Genomic DNA, 20,889 nt, shown 5'->3' on the forward strand with positions numbered 1-20,889 from the left:
TCGAAGAGGCGATTGATTAACCTTGGCTTGACAGTCGTGACTCCAATTGAAAAAGAAAGTTACGAGTAGATCTGCGTTCGACCATTGCATATACAATCTAGCATTAAAGTATGAATGCAGACAAATTAGTGTCTAATATGGCTAGCGAATCTTCCAGTAATAATATAAGCGGAAGACAGAAGCGTAAAGGTAAGCTGTTCATGACAATAAGTAGAATGAGCGAAAAACTCAAAACGCTGTAACATTTTTGGTTTCGTATAGAGCGAAATAGATCAATAAGACAGATCGGCTCTCATCATAAAACAGATAATTCGCTAGGTAAGATATGCTATGAATCATTGTATTACTGGTTTCTATTTTCTAACCTGTGTTGCCAGCAATCGATATTCCACGAGTAACGGGGCCAATAGATGCAGATCGATACGCTTTAGCACGTATATTGGAAATAAATGATATGCAAGCAGCAATAAAAAAGGCTAGGTAGAGCCTCCGTTTCTTGGATGTATTTTGGATTTTATTTACTAAGATACCATACTTGACTTAGTTATGCACTTAATGAATTGGCTTTCCAGTCTCTGCCCAGAGGTCTTCGACGTCGTGCCGCCAGCCATAATATCAACCGACTTCCTGCTAGGTTAAGGGCTAAGGCTGCTAAAGAAGTAAGTATTATACATAATTCACTAGCTGTCAAATTTTTGTTAATTCTATCAATGTTAGGCATATAGCTCGGCCCCCAATTCCAAACTTATAAGGAAAAAGATCAAGAAGATCAAAACTCCAAAAAACACTGTAGAAGAATTTCTGAGACGTCAAAGTATGTTTGGTAATTTTAGTTTTCCAAGCCTCAGACTAATCATGGATTGCTTTTGATAGAATCAAAAAAATGGTTGGAAACGCACATATGGCACACGAAAAGAATGAAAATGAACGATATTTGGGGTTACAGAATAGCCTCTCGACCAAACACAAAATCTGTCCGAACCATTTATAGATCTTTTACACGGCTTTCCATCATACATGATGCTTCTTACATGGCATGCATTGAATTGAGTGGCGTTAAAGAGGAAATTGTCAAAGTTATGAACACTATGACGGACTTGGGATTACCATCCGTAGGAAGTGAAAGGTTAGACAGAAAGTCAGCGAAAGATATGTGATATGATTGACACGCTTACGATAACTGTAACTTAGATACATTAAAGGCAATCGCTGTGGTACAACGCACCTGTACGAATACCTTGGATACCCTACTAAGCTTATTTGCCCAATATCATTTTTGTGGAAATTCAATTCACAAGATACAATATGGCTATGGATTCATCCTTCTGCTATAACTGAGGCGCTTGTGTTCCTCAAGAAAGCCATTAAAGAGCAGAAAGCCACTTCAATTCAGTTGAGGGATTTACGTGATGAAGTTCTAAGATTTGAATTAACTGGGCCTCGCTCAACAGCTTTGTTACAAGCTATTCTTGATCCAATTCAGGATGGGACTATTAATGGCAATCAGATATGGAAAAATCTGCATCAGTTACGATCATCCTGTTCCTTATCACCCGGCACTGTAATTGGCCTGATAGTTAACGATCCTCGTTTAAGGTAATACAAGAGTAGTTTTAACGTACGCGTATGTATTGCTAACAATGTCAATAGATTTCCTCAAAAGGTGCCTCCGCGCACAAATGAAATTACACTAGACGAGCAGAAAGAAGTCCAAAAACTGATAGAAAACTGGCCAGCGGATGCTGCAGAAACTTGTATTTGGGACGAAGATCTACGCAAATCACTCTTAGAAAAGAAAATACCTGAATATGGTTTAAACCTACGACGACAAAATAATCTTATTCCCGGTACTAAACTTCAACCGACTTCTGAGGATAGCAAGATACCTGTTCTTCTAATTCAACGGGGTAGTCCCTCAAATGATAAAGCTGGGTTCAGTCAGAAGCCTCTTTCATCTCAAGAATTGGTAGAGGGTTGGACAATTATTATCCCTAAAGGTTTTGGACTACCTTTCTGGAAATCATTTGTCTTTGCAGGTGCTCGAGTAGCAGGATATGATGATGTACGATCTATGCATTTTGAAAGTGGTTATCCTTGTTTTCCTCAGGATTATCCTGGAACGCGAGCTTTTGAAGGACATCGTTGTTTGTTCAAAGAAAAACTCGAGGCTGTTTGGCAGAAGAAACCTCCTGCCAAACGAGTCAATTTTAAAAAGCGTGGTGTTGATCATCCGTTTGAATGTGCTTTTGAAACATTATCCACTACGGAGCATATGCAATTAGATGTGGAAAACAATTTACCAACGAGACCAACCTATTCCATTTTACAAGGCCCAGCATTAATTATACCACTATTATCATCGGGGAATTTTTTGGACGAACTAACAAAGTTGCAAAAAAAGCGTGGCATTCGTATAACAGAACAGGATATTTCATTAGCTGACACCCTGGTCAAAGTTCGCTTAAAGTATATTGACCGAGGCAAACCAGTAATGAATAGTATGATTTATTCATTGGAGGATATAAACTTATACGACCAATATACAGTCGCCTTAAGACAAAAATTGCCAAAAACACACAGTAAACGAAAAGCCGAAGTGTTTTCGGATGGTATAGTTGATAAATATAAGGTAAATGTCTAGAAAATCTGATAAATTTGCTTGTTACTTGGGTTCTAATTTGGTACACCTGTACTTGCCACGAACAAAAAGGCAACTTATCTACCAGATAAAGCTGAACAAATTGGTTATGTTACAAATGGAGATTTTTCTTTGACGTTAGGTCACGGTTTCGGTTTGGGAGCCTGTACAATCGCAGGCTTACAGAGGCTTCAAAAAATAGACACCTTGTAAGTCTACAAAGTTTTGTCCATACAATTTCTTTCCAGACTAACATTTACCTTTGTTAGACAAAAACGCACATTAAAAATGATAGTACTGGTTCGAAACCCTTCTTCATTGAAGGCGAGGCCTGCACAGTTGGAGATTTTATACTGAATAAAATAGTGTACGCAATTCTGCGAACACACTCTTATGGAACAATCCAAGTTAGGATAATGTTTCTCACGTCATATTCAATGTTAAATGTTAGATGTAAAAGAAAGAAGAAGGACGCCTTTTATAAGTTTTTTTTTTTTGAGCTGTAGCTTATAATAATTCTTGATTAATTGTTTATTCTGGAGCGTATATGAGGCAAAAGTATCGATTCCAGCAGACAAACAATGAGATAGATCAATTTATTGATTCGGGCAAATACAAAGGCACGAAAGTCAGTTATCAACACGCTGTTCTATTACTTACTATAACACGTAAAGTTGTTGATGAAAGGCGGATAGGGACTGGGTTTACTTTCAATTCATGATTATTTGTGTTACACGTAAAAATCCGAAGAATAGGAGCTATCGTCCCAAGAAAAGTCATATCTTAAGATAAATGAACATCATCCTTTTATTATTGATGATTGACTAACCATTATACGTAAAATTAGTAATATTGTAATTATAAATTGTTATTTTAAAGATTCCATATAAAACGGAAAATCGATGAGTGTCCGACTAGGTAGCAACGCTTTGATTAACTTAAGAATCAGATGTAGTATGCTATGCAACATTCTTATCTGGATATATGTGATTGCGAGATACTTATTCATAAAAGTATTCCTTTCCCCCCTAAATGTTATACCTTCAAAACGGTATATAACCTCTATTTTATTACATGGGAGCATTTTATCGTTCCCTGGAACTATAGTAGTTACTGTAGGTCAACTTTACGTTTAATAGCGCTAAAGCATTACCCACCAGTTCATTTCATTCTGCAAACACTAACTATATTGAGAAAATTCACAAGTTCAGTAATTATATCAAATATAATCTGAATATAATCATTTAGCATTTGTTCTCAGAATTAATAGCTATATGATTATCATCGAGATTCACAGTTATACATCTTTACCGTAAGATCAACTGTTACAGGCCGAAAGACTGGAAGAAGACTCCGTACAGTAAAAGCAATCAAAACACTTTTGAAAGTTATATATTAGCCTTGTAAAGCGAACAGCGGCTTATAATTTATTATGATGTCGCAAAAATACCTTACCGTGAGCTATGACAAAATGAAATACAGATTAATAAGCTTATGTGACATTGCAAATTGTATAAAAGGACCAATAACATGAAATATAGAAGATATTTTTTTTTTTCCCTTTAAGGATAATAGTCAAAGTGATAAACAGAAAGAAGACCTTTTATATAAGAGCTATTGTCGTCCCTCAAAAAGGTGGTACTAGTTAGTAACCTTATGTAACAATATATTAGTATAATATAAAATAAAGATAAAGGTCAAGCTTTTTTTCTCTCTTGAAAAAAAGGGATTGTAGCGATAAAATAAGAAAATAAGAACTTAATTAAAGAAGCTATCCTCGTAGGCACGACAACACTGTAAAACGCAAAAATATGAAAAAGATAAAAAAAAATACACTTTTGCACCAGGGAAAAAAAATAAAGCGCTCCTAGGTGGGCTCGAACCACCAACCTCCTGATTAACAGTCAGACGCGCTAGCCAATTGCGCCATAGAAGCTTTTGCTTTTGGCGAAACAATAAATAATATTCGTGGTAATAAGTAGAACTCCGTCACGTGATTTGAAGTAGCTCATAATGTCGATTAGGTATCTCAAGAATAGGAGTTGATCTCAGGTGTGCAAAATAATTAAGCATAATAAAGAGTACTGTACAGTTGACGTAGATAACTTTCAAAAATTGTATCTAGGCGATTTATCCTAACCAAACCTTCAATTATGGCATCCAAAAAGACATACGCTTACTGCATGTTATAACAACATTTTTCAGAATTATTATTTTTTTTTTCATATATTGTTCCATCTAAATTAAATGCTACATATTGACTCTTTCAAAGATGTACTCTTTCTCTTCTCCAGTAAAGGGAACGCCTAACTCGATCAGTTTCTTAAAAGCATCGGCAAAATCTTGGAAGAATTTTGCGGTGTCCTTGGCGTATAATTCGAAGTAGGGTTTGAACTTTTCGTCTTCTAACATAGCAATTTCAATAGGTAACATCATTACAGTTGGATTGTTTTTATCTACCCATTGCCATTTTCCATTCGGTAAGTCCTTTTTTACCCATTCACGCGTTGTAATAGCTTTGAAATATTCATTAGAAAAGAAAGTGGGGGCTTCTTGCCAAGGACCATCGAAACCACTACGCTCCAAATGACATCTACCCAAGGAATGACCACCTGTTAAAGCAACAATTTCGCGATCATTGAAACCCTAAATAACAAAATATCTTAGCTGGAATCCTCCTTCATTTTTAACTAATGTCGTACCATGCGATAAAAAATTTCACGAACGTGATCAGCCAACTTCGCACCGTCAGGAAGACGACCGTCAGGGGTACATTTGTTTTCAAACTGATCTCTACGACCAGGTCTCCATTTGATATTCGGTCCACCCTGAAAAAAAGAAGAAAATCAATATGGGATCAATACTGAAATTTAATCAATCATAAATTCACGGCTCAACCTACAAGCTCTTGTATTGCTACAACACCAGCAAGTGTATACATATCACCATAACTTAATTCAGGATATTTAGGTTTGATATGCTCTTCAAGTAAATTACGGGCGACTTCCAGACCATTGTTCGCGCTATGCGCTGCTTCGGCTTTAAAACGCATGGTTCCACCATTGCTGCCACCAGAGCCGTCCGCAGCATCGTAGGTACCGGATGAATGCCAAGCAAGACGTAGTAAAACGGGACCATATGATCCATCATCATATCTTTCAAAAATTATCCCTTAATAATGCATCGCCAACGCATATGTATGATGTATTAGCTACCTACTCTTCGTTGGAATCTAAGAGTTCAGCAATATCATTGTAAACTGACTGGTAATCTATTTCCTTTTCTGACGCTGTCTTTTTACTGTCATCAGCTTTGTTCTTTGGAAGACTGCCTGCATTCTTCTCTGTTATTTGGGGTTCTTCAGATGTTTTCGCCTCCTCAGACTCTTCTTCAGTAGTGCTCTTCAATTTTTTGTCAATCTTATCAGCTCTCTTCTTCTGATAATAGGTGTAAGCTGCGCCTAGAGAGGTGCAACCTTTTTGACGTCGAATAACTTTATGTCAGTGAAAGTATAACTACGAAAGAATTTTCTTAAGGTACGTTTTGGTTCATTTACCAATCCATAAAAGAGGGCTGAAACCACCTTTGCCTGGCGGTGTAGGTTGGACTGCATAATGCCGACGAGCAACTGTGGCCAAGCGCACATTAGAGCGCAATAAGGGACGTGCACCTTGACTTGCGCTTAAGCGAGCTGCCACGATGCCAAACGAACGTAATGAAGACATTCAATTTGTTAATGTAAGGACTGTTACAAAAAAAAAAAGCCTTTTCGCGCTCAAAACTGTTTTTTATTTGAAGGAACATGGGTTTTACTTTTTCGAACTTTAATGCGGGAGTTAATTTCTACATAATAAGTGGAGAGAATCAGAAAGTCTGTTGCATCTGTTTCTTTACAAACGAATAAATGATATTAGATGAGTGCCAACAATTCAGCAACAATAATGCCACATTTAAAAAGTAGTAGAGCTATAATTGCTCGTCAGGGATGCAAATGATCTATATTTCCAGAGCTAGAATGATAGTTTTATAGAAATAATCTACAAAAAGATGGTATGGCTTGATCGTACCATTGAATACATAAACGGTCACAGAGGATGTCATACGTTGTTTTTAAGCAAAATTAGCTTCGACAATTTGAAGCCTTGTAAGCAAGAAATTAAACGCTATGATTCGGTTTTTTGTACGACCATGACCCAAATGAGCAATTTCTGCTGATCGCTTGCAGAAGCTGACTGTTTCAAGCGCAGAAAGTGATCGGGAGTTGGGCCAATTAAAATGAGGGATAGAGAATCTATATAAAAGCAAATTGGAAATTGCACGATCCAACAGTTCTTTCCGCCACGCCTCTCAGAAAAAAGTTAAACCAAAAAGAAAATGACAGAAGTTACGGTCAAGGTCAAGATAATGAACATGACATGTGAAGTAAGTCTTACAATTTGGGTATTATAGCTTTGATATCAGTGCAAGCTTACTAAATCATCATACACTTAGCATTGTGTTCGCTCTGTAACGAAGGCTTTACAACAGGTACCTGAAGTGAAAGGCGCTTCAGTCCGAGTAAATTTGAAACAAGAAGAAGCTACCTTCACTATTGAGGATATGAGCCGGAAACTTGAACTACTGCATAAAATCTCTGAGGCCGTAGAGGAAGCAGGATATGACTGTGGAGAATTTCAATTCATACCCATAACAGACAGTGCGACCAACGCTGAAGCAGACATAATTACAATACCAATTGATGGAATGACATGTTCTCACTGCACAAATACAATAACAAATGCATTGAAACAAGTACCAGAAATAGATCCTGAAAGCGTCCATGTTTCGTTAGAGAAAGCTCAAGCACAAATGAGCCTCACCGTTCCACGCGAATCATTCAATTTGACCAAAGTAACTGAACTAATTGAAGATCTAGGTTATATGGTTGGTGAAGAATTCAACTCTACTGAAGCGAACTCTCCTCCGAAAATGGTTTCTGATAATGATACCCTCACAAATATAAAAAGTATCGAGGTCTACTTATCAGGTCTAACATGTCAGCATTGTTCGAGAACTGTTACCTCAGCTATACAGAGTTTACCGGGCGTGTTACGCGATTCAGTTATTGTGAACGAAAAAACTCAGAAATGTTCTTTCTCCTACGAAGATGAAGCGATCAATGAGAAGATGTTAAGGCGTCTCATTGAAGATCTTGGTTATGATATGGTGGGAAGGCCAAAAATAACAAAAGGAATTTACACGAAAGAGCCCAGCAGTAATTCATCATGTGAGACTCTCGAGGAAGTTGTAACTGGTGAAACGCTTTTAGACGATGAAAACGAACAGCGCAAAGTCGTTATGCGAGTCATTGGCATGACTTGCAAATCCTGCGTGAAATCTGTGACAGAAGCTTTGGAGAATGATTTGCCTCACGTGTTGCCGCATTCTATATTTGTTGGTTTACAAACGGAAATGGCCACATTCATAACAACAAAGCCAGATGTGGAAAAAATTCGTGACGTTATTGAAACAAAAGGGTTTTCTGTTGAAAATATCCAGATTATACGTAATTTGAAATCACCGGCTGTGTTAGGGCTCGAAGACGAGAAATGTGAGAAGAATTATAAAATGGATTCCTCGTTAGAATCCGTGTCGATCGGTCAAGTAGAAGTAGTTGCCGTTCCGCATAAAGTGAGCCTACAAATTGGAGGAATGACATGTTCAAGCTGTGTCAGAACAGTCGAGCAGGGGCTTGCAAAACTTCCTGGTGTTGTTCCCTCATCAACCAAAGTCAATCTTTTAACACGAAATGCCACACTTTCAGTTGAGGGTGGCAACTTGGACGAACAGACTATAATCAAAGCAGTAGAAAAAATGGGTTATTCGGCCAGTAATGTTGTCTTTTTGTCAGAAGCAACTCAGCCTACTAAATCAGCAAAAGCCGGAAACGATGTCTATAAAGCCGAAGTGGTTGTCAGTGGCATGCATTGTGCTGAATGTGTACAAAAGCTCCATAACTCTTTCAGCACATTGCACGGAATAAAATCAGATACCATTGTCATCGATTTGAAATCTGGCCAATCAAGCTTTGAATTTACTGGCGACTATATTTCACGCCAAAGAATTCAGCAAAGTGTCCTACAAGTAGGGCTTTCAACGGAGAGCATAAAGATAACCAAGCTGATCAGTAAATCGAATGATGCAGCAAGTATTTCAAACTCGGATGATGAAGAGCACTCTACAGCTTACCTAAATGTTACTGGGATGACATGTGCCTCTTGCGTTGCCACTATCGAACGAAATTTAATGAAGCAGCCAGGTGTAATAAGTTGCCAAGTCAACCTCCTTACAAAACTAGCTATTATCAAATATGACTCTACTATTGTCGGCTCCCGTGTGTTGGCTCAAATGATCGAACAATTAGGCTATAAAGCTGAACTTACTCAAAGCGCACAAAATGCATCGCTTACTGAACAAAGAGAAGCAATGCGTAATACAATGAATCAAGAATTAAAGGTCCTTCAAAAGCGGTTTCTATGGTCTCTTCTCTTTGCCGTACCTGTTGTCCTTATCTCCATGATCTTCATGATGGCTTTGCCGCCATCTTCACCTGTTCATCGTGCTTTTACTAAAGAGATTACCAGCGGGTTATCCATTGGTGATCTCATTCTATTCATACTGTCAACTCCAGTTCAGTTCTGGTTAGGCTTACCATTTTATGTCAAGGCATACAAATCTTTGGTTTATTCACATTCTGCCAATATGGAGACGTTAGTAGCCATGGGAACAACAGTTGCGTACTTAGCTTCGGTAGCTTCGGTAATTGCTGCTATGGTTCGCCGATCTATGTCCATGACCATGAACTATTTCGAAACTTCCGTTTTACTTATTACATTCATACATTTCGGTAAATGGTTGGAAGCGCTGGCTAAAGGCAAAACGGCGGAAACAATTAGCAAGCTAATGGACTTACAGCCGGATAAGGCTGTACTGATTGAGTTCAAGAAAGAGACAGACTTGAATGAAACCTTTACCGAGGAGATTAACCAAGATTCTTATGTTGAAAGGGAGATTGACTCCACAGATATACAAGGTAAGAAGAACTGCTTTTGACAATAATGCTGCCAATTCAATAAGCTCCTCTAACTCTTTTCTTATCACATCCTATTTCAACCGTTAATTTTTTTTTGTTACAGTCGGTGATATACTTAAGGTCAAGGCTGGCGAACGTATACCCTGTGATGGTAAGGTTTGGAGAGGGACTTCAAATGCAGATGAATCGATGATCACTGGTGAATCTCTTCCTATTGCAAAAAAGCCTGGAGACCGTGTAATTTGCGCAACTATCAATCTAAGTGCCCCCATATATTTTCGGGCTATGCGTGTGGGCTCAGATACTACACTCTCACGTATTATACAGCTAGTTCAGGATGCACAGTCCTCTCCCAAAGCGCCTATTGAGCATCTTGCGGATAAGATATCAAGTGTCTTTGTACCTGTCGTTATAGCTTTGGCTATAATCACATTTATAATATGGGAAGTAGTCAGTTTGAAGAACTTATATCCTGACGAATGGTTACCTATGGGTGAAAACAAAACAATTTTTTCGCTTCTGCTCGCAGTTACTGTTCTTGTAATTGCCTGCCCATGTGGTTTAGGCTTAGCAAGTCCAACAGGTAAGCAAAACCGGACAGTACCCAGTGTTATAAGTATATTGCATTTTCTAATAGTATCTATTTCTTACTCGCCGCTGCAGCCGTTATGGTGGGCACTGGTGTCGCAGCAAAGAACGGTATTTTGGTAAAGGGAGGTGGTAATGCTTTGGAAATGGCCAGTAAATTAACAACCATAGCATTTGACAAGACTGGAACACTGACTTTGGGTAAACCTGTAGTAACACATGCTTGGACTTCTATCTCTATGAAGGAGCAAAGTGATGTTGAACTCACTACAAAGAAGAAGATCGCTATCTGGAAAATCCTTGGACGAGTTGCTTCTGCCAGTAATCATCCTTTGTCAAGAGCAATAGTGAAGAAAGCGAAATTCATAATCAAATCCTTACTCGAGGATCCTACTATTAGTGACGACAAGCTCATTTTTAATGATATCGCTCCTGGTGACGTTGAGGATGACAGCAATGCTGATGAAAAGTCGGCAGATTCCACTGATTATTTCGATGGTGTAAAGATTAGTAATGCAGAGGAAGTAGCAGGCCGCGGACTTTTGGTCACTTTGACTTTAGGAACACAGGTTTCCCAATACTTAGAAGGCAACTTAAAGGATGTTCAAGCGATCAATGTATTTTCGGGCAGTGAAGATTGGATGAATCAGAACCATGCAAGATATAAAAACTCCCGCGAAGCAAAAGCATGCCGAAATTTGTTGATGGAATGGCAAAATCTTGGACAGTCTACTGTTATTATAGCAGCATCACCCCTAAGCAACGGAAACGTCCATGACGACGATCTGTTATCTGAAAGTGACCTTCATAAAGACAATGACAACTGCAAAAACCAATGTGTTTGCGATATTTGCAAATGTGTCGCGAACTCTATATGCTGTACTGCATCAAAAACCATGGTGATTGCACAAGTTTCAATAGCTGATATCCCACGTCCCGAAACGGTAACTCTTATTGAAGAGCTTAAGCGTCGTAAAGTCGAAGTTTGGATGATTACAGGTGATAACGAACGCACAGCGAAAGCCATGGGCCAAAGGCTGGGATTTCCTGCAGAAAATGTATTGTCGAATGTGAAGCCGGAGCAGAAAGCTGACAGAATAAGAAATTTACAAAGAAAGGTTTTCAACGCCAAAGAACGCAAAACAGGAGGTACACACAGCTGGAAAAAGCTTAGAGCACAGGGTCAAAGAACTGTCGTAGCCATGGTTGGTGACGGTATCAATGATTCCCCTGCACTTGCACAGGCTGACCTTGGGTAAGTTCAAATTTGTCCACTTTGTCCTTTCGATCTTTATAATTGTACTTAAATGACTAACAATTTGCTATAGAATTTCCGTAGGATCTGCTACTGATATTGCTATTGAAGCAGCCTCGATTGTTCTTATTAGAAACAATTTATTGGACTTACTTACTATGTACGACTTGGCACGTACTGTTGTTCGCCGTATCCGATTCAATTTTCTCTGGGCATTTATTTATAATACAGTTGCAATTCCTATTGCCGCTGGTATTCTTTATCCGATTGTAGGTCAAGGCCTTCCTCCCTATATTGCTGGTATCGCTATGGTTGCCTCAAGTATTAGTGTAGTTTGTTCTAGCCTTTTATTGCGTTTGTATAAGCCTCCAAAAATTGCAGCAGATTCACATCAAATCAAATTGTAAGAGTACTACATACCCTTGATAAGTTCACAATTTTTTTTTATGCAGCCTTTATATAATTTTTTTTTTATATTTATAATAAACACGCTTCCTGTTTGATCCTTTCTTTTCGTTTTGTAAAAATTATCAATACTCAAATATTATGAGACTTGTCAGCTTTCTATTTTTTTTATTACTACCTACTTATAGCTGGGCCTTATTCGGTATAGGCGGAGGCCTGATTTTAATGAATGAAGATAAACGTGCAAAATCAAATTTGTTAAGCTCTGACCGTCGATGTACAGAGTTTCCCAGCCATTTTATTGCTGCTCATGTTCAGAACACTGGAAGTAGCCACTGTGCGTTATGGACGGATGCAAATTGTAAAGGAAGACTCTATGTTGTTCCCGCGCATTATACGATGCGGTTGCCTGCTGAAAATTTCAAATCTCTAATTTGTTAACCGATCATTTCTTCATTTTCTCATATCTACTCCGCTACTGCTATGTATAGGATGGAGCATCTTTCTCTTTTATCTTTTTTTTTTTTTTTTTTTTTTTTTTTTTTTTCCTTTTTTGTTGTTTGCATAATAAAGGGTCAAACTTTATTTACGTCAGTAAGTGTATCGGAGGTAGATGCAAGTTGTTCAGTATTATCTTGGATGGAATTGATTGAGTGTAAATGGCGATGATGCCAAAAGGCAAGTTATTCTGGTCAGACATGCTACTGGATTTCCAATGTTCTGATACGTGTTCTATGTACTGTTTGTATAAGCTTGTGAATTGTCGTATTTGTTCCTTATCCTCACAAAGCTGAAAGCTATGCTGCGTAAAATCTGATTCATCCACTATCAACGTACACCAAAAGATTAAAACAGTTTTATAACCTTTTTGTTGAGGTAGAGTCATATCGGTTTTCACTTTTAACTCAATACAGACAGCTTGCGTGTATTCTCCTGTTGTAGGACTGTAGGTACAAGCTAATTCAGGGCTCAATTGAATTTTTTTTAACCAACTGCTCTGCTCCAGCAAAATACGGCATGTTTGTGTTGGGATTCTGCTTTTCTCATCGGTTACGCACTCGAGGAAAGCTAAATCTTCTAACTGTAGACAACAAAACGATATATAGCGCAATACAACTTCATGATTCTCTATTTTTGAGAGCTGTAATTTAAGGCTCTTTAAGGCGAAGCTTTTGTTAGATTTATCTAAATCATCAAAGCTGTTATACTCTACTTGAAGCTTTACTCCACGCAGTGTTAAGCGTTCCAGTTGAGGTAAGTGAGATAGCCAGCGATCTATTAGGAAAGGTGTGTACGGGTATTGAGAAGAAATGCCCCGCGAGAATGCTAAATCCAATTCAACCAATTGAGTGCATCTTAATAGGCTGTAGGGTGCACTTGACCACCCAGGCATATCCTCCCAAACTGCCAATCTGAGGTACTTGAGTTGTCGATATCCGTGTTTAGCAATCAAAAACAGAAGTTGGCACGAGTCCATTCGTTGATAAGTGTTAGATTTTACAGCTAAACTATCAATCGAACACTCCTTTTTTCTTAACTCGTGACCCAAGCCATCCGAGAGGAGATTCATAGCGTTTGCACCACACAAGAAAAGCGATTTTAGTTTTGGTAGGTTGCGTATCATTAAGAGAAAAGCCCCCTGCCACCTCCACTTTGAATCCAACGTATTTGAACCAGATTGAGCTAATGAGAGTGACTTTAAAAGGGGATAGCTCTTACATATGAATTCAAACCAATATAGGTCGTCAACTAATCCTTCAAGTGATAAAGATTTTAGTTGACTAGGCTGCAATAATTGTGTCAAATTGAAGGGAATCTCTGATGAGAACGGTGCTTGAGATCTTGAAACTTTACGGCGAATCAATTTGAGTCCCTCAAGTAATGGTAAGGAATAAGATATTTCCTGTAAATGCATCCTTATCAGGGCATCCTCTTGCTGCTGCCCACTATTATAATCAATTTCCAGCGCTAGATGACTGATTGTTGGGATAGTCTTAAGCTTTTCCAGCAGGCACTTCCAAGGCACCAGTGAAGAACTTAGATGAAGATGAGTTAGATTTGATTTGGCAAGAGTGGATGCTGGGATGATGTCGAAAATAGTATGTGGTATAGGAGCAAATTTCCGCAAATGCTTCCAACGCAAATCTTCAATTAGCTTTGTGGTTAACTGTAAATGCTGCCAATTTGTTATATCAAAAGTAAACACTTCCAAATTAGAACACAATTCTCCAATTAAACTTAGCACGTCAGTGCTAATTTTCACTGGATTTTCTTCGCAAGAAAGAGATTTTTGAGCTAGACAGAGCTCTCTTATTAGTAGGCCGTTTGAAGATTGCTCCTTGTCCTTGCTCCCAGGGGAAGACTGCAGTGATTCTACAAGCTTTTCAAGCTGTTCGTCTGAATGTATGAAAATTCTTCTGTAGAGAAACTGTTTGAAGGTACGATACCAAAATTGACTCACGAAAAGGCAACGGTAGTATTCGATGGGAGTTAAAAATTTTGATATTGAATGAATTAGTTCTGGAGGTAGAAGCGCTTGGATTGACGACATTATTCAAAGTGGTAATCGATAGCGTTAATAAGACAAGAAAGAAAAGGAAAAAAGGATGAAGGAACCTCTGAAAAGAATGAGAAGCATATCAGATAATTCTTTCCGTTAATTGTATTTGACTTGTACAACCATAGTCAAAAAGCTTAATTAACATTGTTACCAGGTGATACAACATTAACAGATTACCGTCAATTTACCTCCTACTGGTATGGTAACCACTTATATTCGTTGTTCTGCATTTGTATTTTATAAAGCAAAACTGACGGGTTTTTACAGTGATAGATCGCACATGTTCGGCAATATGAAGCATTTTTTCGCCGCCATAATATCACGGTTACAGGAACATAATACAGTTTTCGCAATGGATTGTGCCCTTCAATATTACTATAGTTTTTTATTCAGTTGAAGCGGCAAAAACAAGACTATGACATAGGCAAGCTAATGCTTTTAACTTACTCCATACTAAATACTGTAATCTATAACCTTAGATTCGTGGAACACTTCTTTCTCTTTCACGACGTTTTTCTTTCAACTATTCTTTCCAATCACTTCATTTTCAGACGTCTATAAACCTTGTTTAACACGTCATGGTCTCAACGTTTGATCTGAACATACGTCTTAGGACAGAATTAATGGAATTCACCCTAGCACTCAATTCGGATGTATGGCACTGCAGGGTCAACACTGACACTACAAAGTTCGTTTGCTAATCCGTGGAAGACAAGACTATTCATCTTGGCATTGAAGGTTATGTAAGCTTAAACTGTTACAGTAATTTGTAGTTTCCCTGCTCTGTTACTCTTTTTCTCCTAAACAGCAACTACTTGTCTTCATCGGTTTTGTATTTTGCCACCACCTAACGAGATATTTGTGGACGCCTCGCCTTCCTCGTCAGCCTTTGGTACGCTTTACGACTTAGATACTCACTTGGTCGGTCTGCAAATTCTCTCAACGCTTTAAGCACGTAGGGACTGGAAGTACTTCTATAAATTAATCAACAGATGACAGCCTCGCCAACAGGATGTTTGTTTCTATTTCTTCCATACATACAAAATATGCAACCGTCCTCCTTCTAAACCATCTCTATAAAGGCTATAGACTGATAGCACTTGTTCACAACAAATTCCAATTATCGTTATTGCTGGAGTGTCATACATAAGCATACTATAGTGCAGGGTTGTTTGCACTGGAATGAAAGTAAGGTTGTATTCTTGGTATTGAAGTTACACTGATACAATATCTTAAAATAACTGGCGTTTGACCTTCTTACAAGGAACATGTGGCAGGTATAGCCATATGTATAACTAGAAATAAGAAACAGTCCTTGCGGAGCCAAGGTAAGTTCAGAATAATTGCGAATGTAGTAAGGTTTGTTAATCAAACTTAGCCATCTAGATTTAATTTTAGAGATACAAGAATATTTACGCACTCACAGTAGTCGGACAGATCATTATTTAATATCAAATATCATATATTGAATATCCCGTCAGCACTTATCTTTCATTGAGGATCATAATATCTATAAGTTGAACTTCCTTTCCGTTCCTAAGTCTGTCAGAGAAAAGCACTTGTGCCGCTTGTAAAGGATTAGTACATAGTCAGAAGCCGTCCGTTATACAAAAGTATCAGTGTTAAAAGGTGATTAAGACCCAATACAACGGAGGAAAAGCTGTTATTTCAGAGAATGTTTGCCTGACAACTGCCTTCAGAGTTTAAGTCGTCTTAGAGCGCTTTTTAATGCTTAAAAATAATTTTTCTCCTTGTACAACTTGTATGAATCAAGAGGTAAGTGTCTTTAGTTACAAATATCGTATCATAATGACTCAAGGAGCTAACCTCTGTCCGTTTTCAGTTTCCTATTACTATTGTCATTAATAATAACTTTACTCGCTTCGGTTCGGTATCTATGCCACCTCTATCCCATAGTATTAGATGTCGTTGTACTTCTTATTTTCACTCAGCAAGTTTTAATACCTTTTTGTGTGTACGTCTGCTTCAGATGATAATTGGTCGTACTATAATACCTTAACATGAGTATCAAATTTGTCAGGTTTCTGTTCCAAGTTGAATACAAGAAGCAGAAGTTGATGACCGATATAAGAAGTAGAGGAAGGCGAGTGAAGTAAAGTAAACAATAGGCGACGAAAGTGTTATAGCTTAATAAAATTAAGGAAGTCACAAATAACCAAGAACTTATCGTTACAAAAAGACACAGCCAAAGTCTGTTTGTGCTCACAGAAGGCCGTTTTTACTGAAGGCCTCAAATAATAGTGATAGAGTATTGGTATTATTCTTGCGTGTTGGAAGCGTCTTGAGCAGGCTTACTGTTTGAATAATTGTATCGATTCTATGCAAATGAGCAACCACAAGTTAGCATTGCTCGTTCCTGATAACAGTTAGAATTAATTGTTTATGAGTATTATCTTCAACCATAGCTGTAATTGACGCTCCTTCTTAATATTGACGTCCACCTTCCGCAAAAAACCCGAGTATATTATATATTTTAAGCTAACGTTTTTGAATGAGCCATAGTCGTGATGATGTTAACGCGTAAAGGTATGCTTAACAGCGTTATAGATACATACAAAACTTTCACACTTTAACAGCTCTTGTTCGATACAATGGACGTAAATTTAAAAACTAACAGTAAGATCAAAATGTCATGTAAGGTTCCTCGCATATTATCGAATGTTGCTATCGAATATCTGCTTCCTCTTATTCTTCATTAAGGAGTGGGGAGGGGTACGGAGCTTTTTACTGTTGCGATAGGTCAATTGCTATACAACGGCAAATTAGGATACTTAATCAATGCCAGACGTACCCTCTACTTCCTTGCTTGCAATTGGACTTTATTGTTATCTTCTTACGTTGTATGCGTATCTCTTGTACTGTGATTTGATACATTTGTACAGGAACTATTTACTACTATAACAAGTGTAAATGCATGCCTGCTAGGAGACTTTCACTTCAAGTGCAACCCAACAGTTATTGAGAAGATATAAGATACAAAGACATGATACTAGAACTTCCGTAGTTGGCATCGATTCTCAAACCGTTATAACATTCAAAGAAGGGCTCCGAATGTCAAAATTACCACTCGGAAAGGGAATAGCATTAATACCATTTGGTACTTTAGCTCAATTTTAACATTTGATTCTTTCATAGAACAGAAAATATTTTTTGTAAAAGGCAAAGCCAAAAGGTGCAAAGGGAACAACAACATATCATCTTGGACATTCGTCAAATAAACCATGATTATAGTAAGTAGAAAGAATAAAATAAGCATGTTCATTACTGTTGGCAGCTAAATCTTTCATTTTGTCTTATGTCAACGTAAAACGGCTAAGGGCATATGACTCTATAACAAAAAAATGTTTAATCGCGAACAATGCCTTTACGTCGCGTAGCAGAAAAGTTGCTATCCGTAAGGCTCAATAGGTGAAATAACATAGCTGGTTTTTCTAGTTACTTATTGAAAAATTTGTTAATTATTTAGTTAAAAATTGTAACTGAATGATTTAAGCACCTTCAAAATTTGGTCTCAATAAAGTGAGATAGGCGCAATTTATTGCTGCTGTTTGTGTCACGCGCAAATCGTTATCTTTTAAAATAGAGTTGTCGATTCTCTGAAAAAAGCATAAGAAATCCGTATTCGACTTAGAATGACTTGTTATTGAAGGCAGAAGCAAAACCAAAAAAAAGAAAAAAAGAAAAAAGAAAAGCGTAGTCAATCAAAGCTTTTATTTTAACGAAAGGATCAATGCAAATATTATGAAAGTTCAGACACTGTGTTAGTAAGTCAAGGGTATAATGACGAGGATGATGAAAACTATATACGATTAAACCTCAGCTGCAGATTTGCGACTATGATCACCACGACTTTTCATTTTCCAGTGAAATGAAGTCATCCTTTTTACAAAGCTTTGTTGTTCCAGTGGTAGCTGCTGTCGTCTCACTTGAGGTTCTTCAGAAAAAGCAGTGGCGACTAAAATAGGTGCAGATTTATTACCGTTGAAACGAGTGTCGTTTCCATTGCAATGAACGTATGGGTCTGTTATCTGAGAGGCATTTATCTCCTTATGTGATGCGCTGCCTGTTAAGGCTTCGTTTAAATGTTTTACGGACGAGACTCTTCTTAGTTGCTTTTTATAGCTTTTTTTGGATTTTAGTCCATGTCCAATTTTGATGAACGCGGATTTTGATCGACTTAGTCCTTTACCAAATGGAACAAGAAAGGATGAAGTTGAAGAGTTTGTTGCAGTTGCTTCTAAAATGGAAGCTTCGCTATCGCCCGTTTGCAAGTTTGGCTTATGATGATGGCTGTCTCTTTTACGTTTTATCATGGTTTTTTCGATACGCGCTGATCTTCTTTTCTTTTTCGTCGAATGTTTCCGTCTGCTATTACGTTTGTTACTGTGTACTTGAGCTGTTGCCTTTGTTGCTGTACTTAGAGTTTCAGGTAATGGCTTCACTACAGCCTTCATTTCGACATGATCTGCTGATATATTTGACCATGATGAAGAAAGGGTTGAGCTTATAATGGTTTCTACAGTTGAAGTACTAGCTTTTCTTGATGATGCTTTGCTGGGATCTGCGACACTATTAGCAATTGAACTGATTGATGAGCTGGAATATTCCTTTATAAAATCAGAGGATAATTCAGGGCTATTTGGTAGTTTATCTTTACTTAATTGGGATTTTGGTGACAATAGAGGCGATGTTTTCTTTCCTCCCATGAGAGAAGAAGCGAGACGCAGAATATTCTTCTTCTTGGATTTATTTTTGTTCACAATAGCAGGAGAAGGCACTACTACTGCTAGGGGACTAACAAATGACTCGCTCTGTTCTTGTTGTCTGTACCGTAGAGAAGATGATCTTTGAGGAACAGAAGTCATGGCACGGCTCAGATTTGGTGTGGAATGAGATGTTCTATAATTATTGAACTCCATTGTTGTCTCTAAAGCAATTTTTTCAAAGGCAGGTATTAAGCTGGTCAACATATCCTGGGATTGTCGGTGAAGAGATTTTCTGTTATCGTTTTTAGGCTTGAAAGGTAACTCAGGCAATTTTGGAGCAGTGTCTAGATTGATATCAATCGCAAAGTCCATGTCAAATAAGCTCATTATCTCATTTGCGAGATTCTGAGACACAGCGCTTGAGGTAATACCAGTGTCACTTGTCCAACTTAATCTATTCTTACTACCACCGAAGGTACTTTTCCTTCGGGCTTTCGTAACAACAGCAATGGCTACCGAAGCTGTGTTGGATCCAGAAGTATCAAAGGACATAGGTTGTGCTGGTAGAGGTTTATCTGAGAGCGGCGAAGCAGCACGGCCAGCTACAATTAATTCGTCCGAAATTGTGGCATTCGGTTGTAAAAATAATGCGGGGCTGGTTATTTCAGTCGAGCACGCTTTTGTTTCCGTAATAGGGTTTTCTTCCTGAAGCTCTCGTTGCTGATACTGTGCAAATCCACGATTACAATCATCTGCTACCCAAAGATCATCCCCAGCTCGACCGTCGTCAACTTCATTTGAAAAAATATCATTCTCTTCGCTATCTGCGAGTGTCGAAATAGATCTTACAGGCCGAAAAGCTTCGATAGCTTGTGCGTATTGAGCAAATATCTCTTCTAAGCCTTCCTGGGTCATCTCCTCTAAGGATCTGTATTTAGAAAGAGCTTTTGCTTAGACAAATTCTTTCTGTCCTTCGTCCTTGTACTTCTGACTTACTCTGGAGTTAGATACTGCCATCGAGTCATTTGTTGTAGCCAGTCTGAAGGAGTATTAGAGTATATGTCTTCAATAACGTTCTTAATTATTGCTGTCTTTCTCAAGGAATGTAAGTCCGGCGGTGCAAACGTAAGTTGTGCTAGTTTAAAATTTGAAATAGCTGCCAGCTGTATCGGATTATGTGAGGTAATTATATGCGCCGTAGAACATGAGAAGGGCGAACTTAGAGTATCTAAAATAGACATGCTCTTAACTTGATGTTTATTCTAAATGAGGGTGAAGTAAAGAATGTCTTATTGAAGAAACGAAGGACGAATTGAAGAAGAAAAAAGAAAAAAGTTCAGAAGAAAGGCATTCATACTTTAGGAAGAATTAGACGTGGTGTATCCAGTTACACCAATACTTTTACTTTCTATATTTGTTATGGTATAGTTTATTTCGTACAATTGCAATGCTCAGTTGGGTACTTGAGGTTTACAAGTTTTACAGCATTTTACTTCTTCTTTTGTGCATTTTGAGATTATTTTCCGGATCATCCAATAATTAATACAATATTGGTACATGCTCAGTAGAGGGATATCATTAAACATAGAAGCAAAATCACAATCTTTTTATGAAGAAACCTCTATTACTTTGGTGATAGAGATT

The 20,889-nt window shown here is 38.0% G+C and overlaps 6 protein-coding genes and 1 non-coding gene across 7 annotated transcripts; 3 read left to right on the plus strand and 4 right to left on the minus strand.

The window, feature by feature from the left end:
* Positions 1-110: 110 nt before the first annotated feature.
* BDF20DRAFT_916082 (ribonucleases P/MRP protein subunit POP1-domain-containing protein) lies at positions 111-2,995 on the plus strand (the record flags this gene model as incomplete). Its single annotated transcript, XM_053084405.1, has 10 exons — positions 111-189; positions 262-318; positions 378-480; positions 545-659; positions 718-814; positions 874-1,126; positions 1,192-1,596; positions 1,651-2,629; positions 2,711-2,847; positions 2,908-2,995. 10 exons carry the CDS (start codon positions 111-113, stop codon positions 2,993-2,995), a joined length of 2,313 nt encoding a protein of 770 aa, XP_052932925.1.
* A 1,505-nt stretch (positions 2,996-4,500) lies between these two features.
* Positions 4,501-4,574, minus strand: BDF20DRAFT_t139. Its single transcript has one exon. It is a non-coding gene; the product is annotated as a tRNA-Asn (tRNA).
* A 145-nt stretch (positions 4,575-4,719) lies between these two features.
* BDF20DRAFT_890116 (heme peroxidase) lies at positions 4,720-6,411 on the minus strand. The gene is made up of 5 exons (XM_053082172.1): positions 6,195-6,411; positions 5,858-6,113; positions 5,541-5,793; positions 5,341-5,466; positions 4,720-5,284 (listed from the first exon to the last, which is right to left on the minus strand). The coding sequence occupies exons 1-5, from the start codon at positions 6,361-6,363 to the stop codon at positions 4,889-4,891; spliced, it is 1,200 nt and encodes a 399-aa protein (XP_052932926.1). The 5' UTR covers positions 6,364-6,411; the 3' UTR covers positions 4,720-4,888.
* A 565-nt stretch (positions 6,412-6,976) lies between these two features.
* Positions 6,977-12,059, plus strand: BDF20DRAFT_890121 (E1-E2 ATPase-domain-containing protein). The gene is made up of 5 exons (XM_053082173.1): positions 6,977-7,060; positions 7,130-9,710; positions 9,814-10,293; positions 10,374-11,553; positions 11,627-12,059. Exons 1-5 carry the CDS (start codon positions 7,013-7,015, stop codon positions 11,958-11,960), a joined length of 4,623 nt encoding a protein of 1,540 aa, XP_052932927.1. The 5' UTR covers positions 6,977-7,012; the 3' UTR covers positions 11,961-12,059.
* Positions 12,040-12,467, plus strand: BDF20DRAFT_890123 (uncharacterized protein). Its single transcript, XM_053082174.1, has one exon. The coding sequence runs from the start codon at positions 12,100-12,102 to the stop codon at positions 12,397-12,399; it is 300 nt and encodes a 99-aa protein (XP_052932928.1). The 5' UTR covers positions 12,040-12,099; the 3' UTR covers positions 12,400-12,467.
* A 545-nt stretch (positions 12,468-13,012) lies between these two features.
* BDF20DRAFT_806707 (uncharacterized protein) lies at positions 13,013-14,488 on the minus strand (the record flags this gene model as incomplete). Its single annotated transcript, XM_053076530.1, has 1 exon — positions 13,013-14,488. A coding segment is annotated over one exon (1,476 nt), but the record flags the coding sequence as incomplete, so codon positions are not given.
* Positions 14,489-18,229: 3,741 nt separating this feature from the next.
* Positions 18,230-20,622, minus strand: BDF20DRAFT_890133 (uncharacterized protein). Its single transcript, XM_053082175.1, has 2 exons — positions 20,242-20,622; positions 18,230-20,173 (listed from the first exon to the last, which is right to left on the minus strand). Exons 1-2 carry the CDS (start codon positions 20,484-20,486, stop codon positions 18,349-18,351), a joined length of 2,070 nt encoding a protein of 689 aa, XP_052932930.1. The 5' UTR covers positions 20,487-20,622; the 3' UTR covers positions 18,230-18,348.
* Positions 20,623-20,889: the final 267 nt, after the last annotated feature.

The sequence above is a fragment of the Mycotypha africana genome, assembly GCF_025528875.1.
Source record: "Mycotypha africana strain NRRL 2978 chromosome Unknown BDF20scaffold_10, whole genome shotgun sequence".
Classification (NCBI taxonomy): domain Eukaryota; kingdom Fungi; phylum Mucoromycota; class Mucoromycetes; order Mucorales; family Mycotyphaceae; genus Mycotypha; species Mycotypha africana.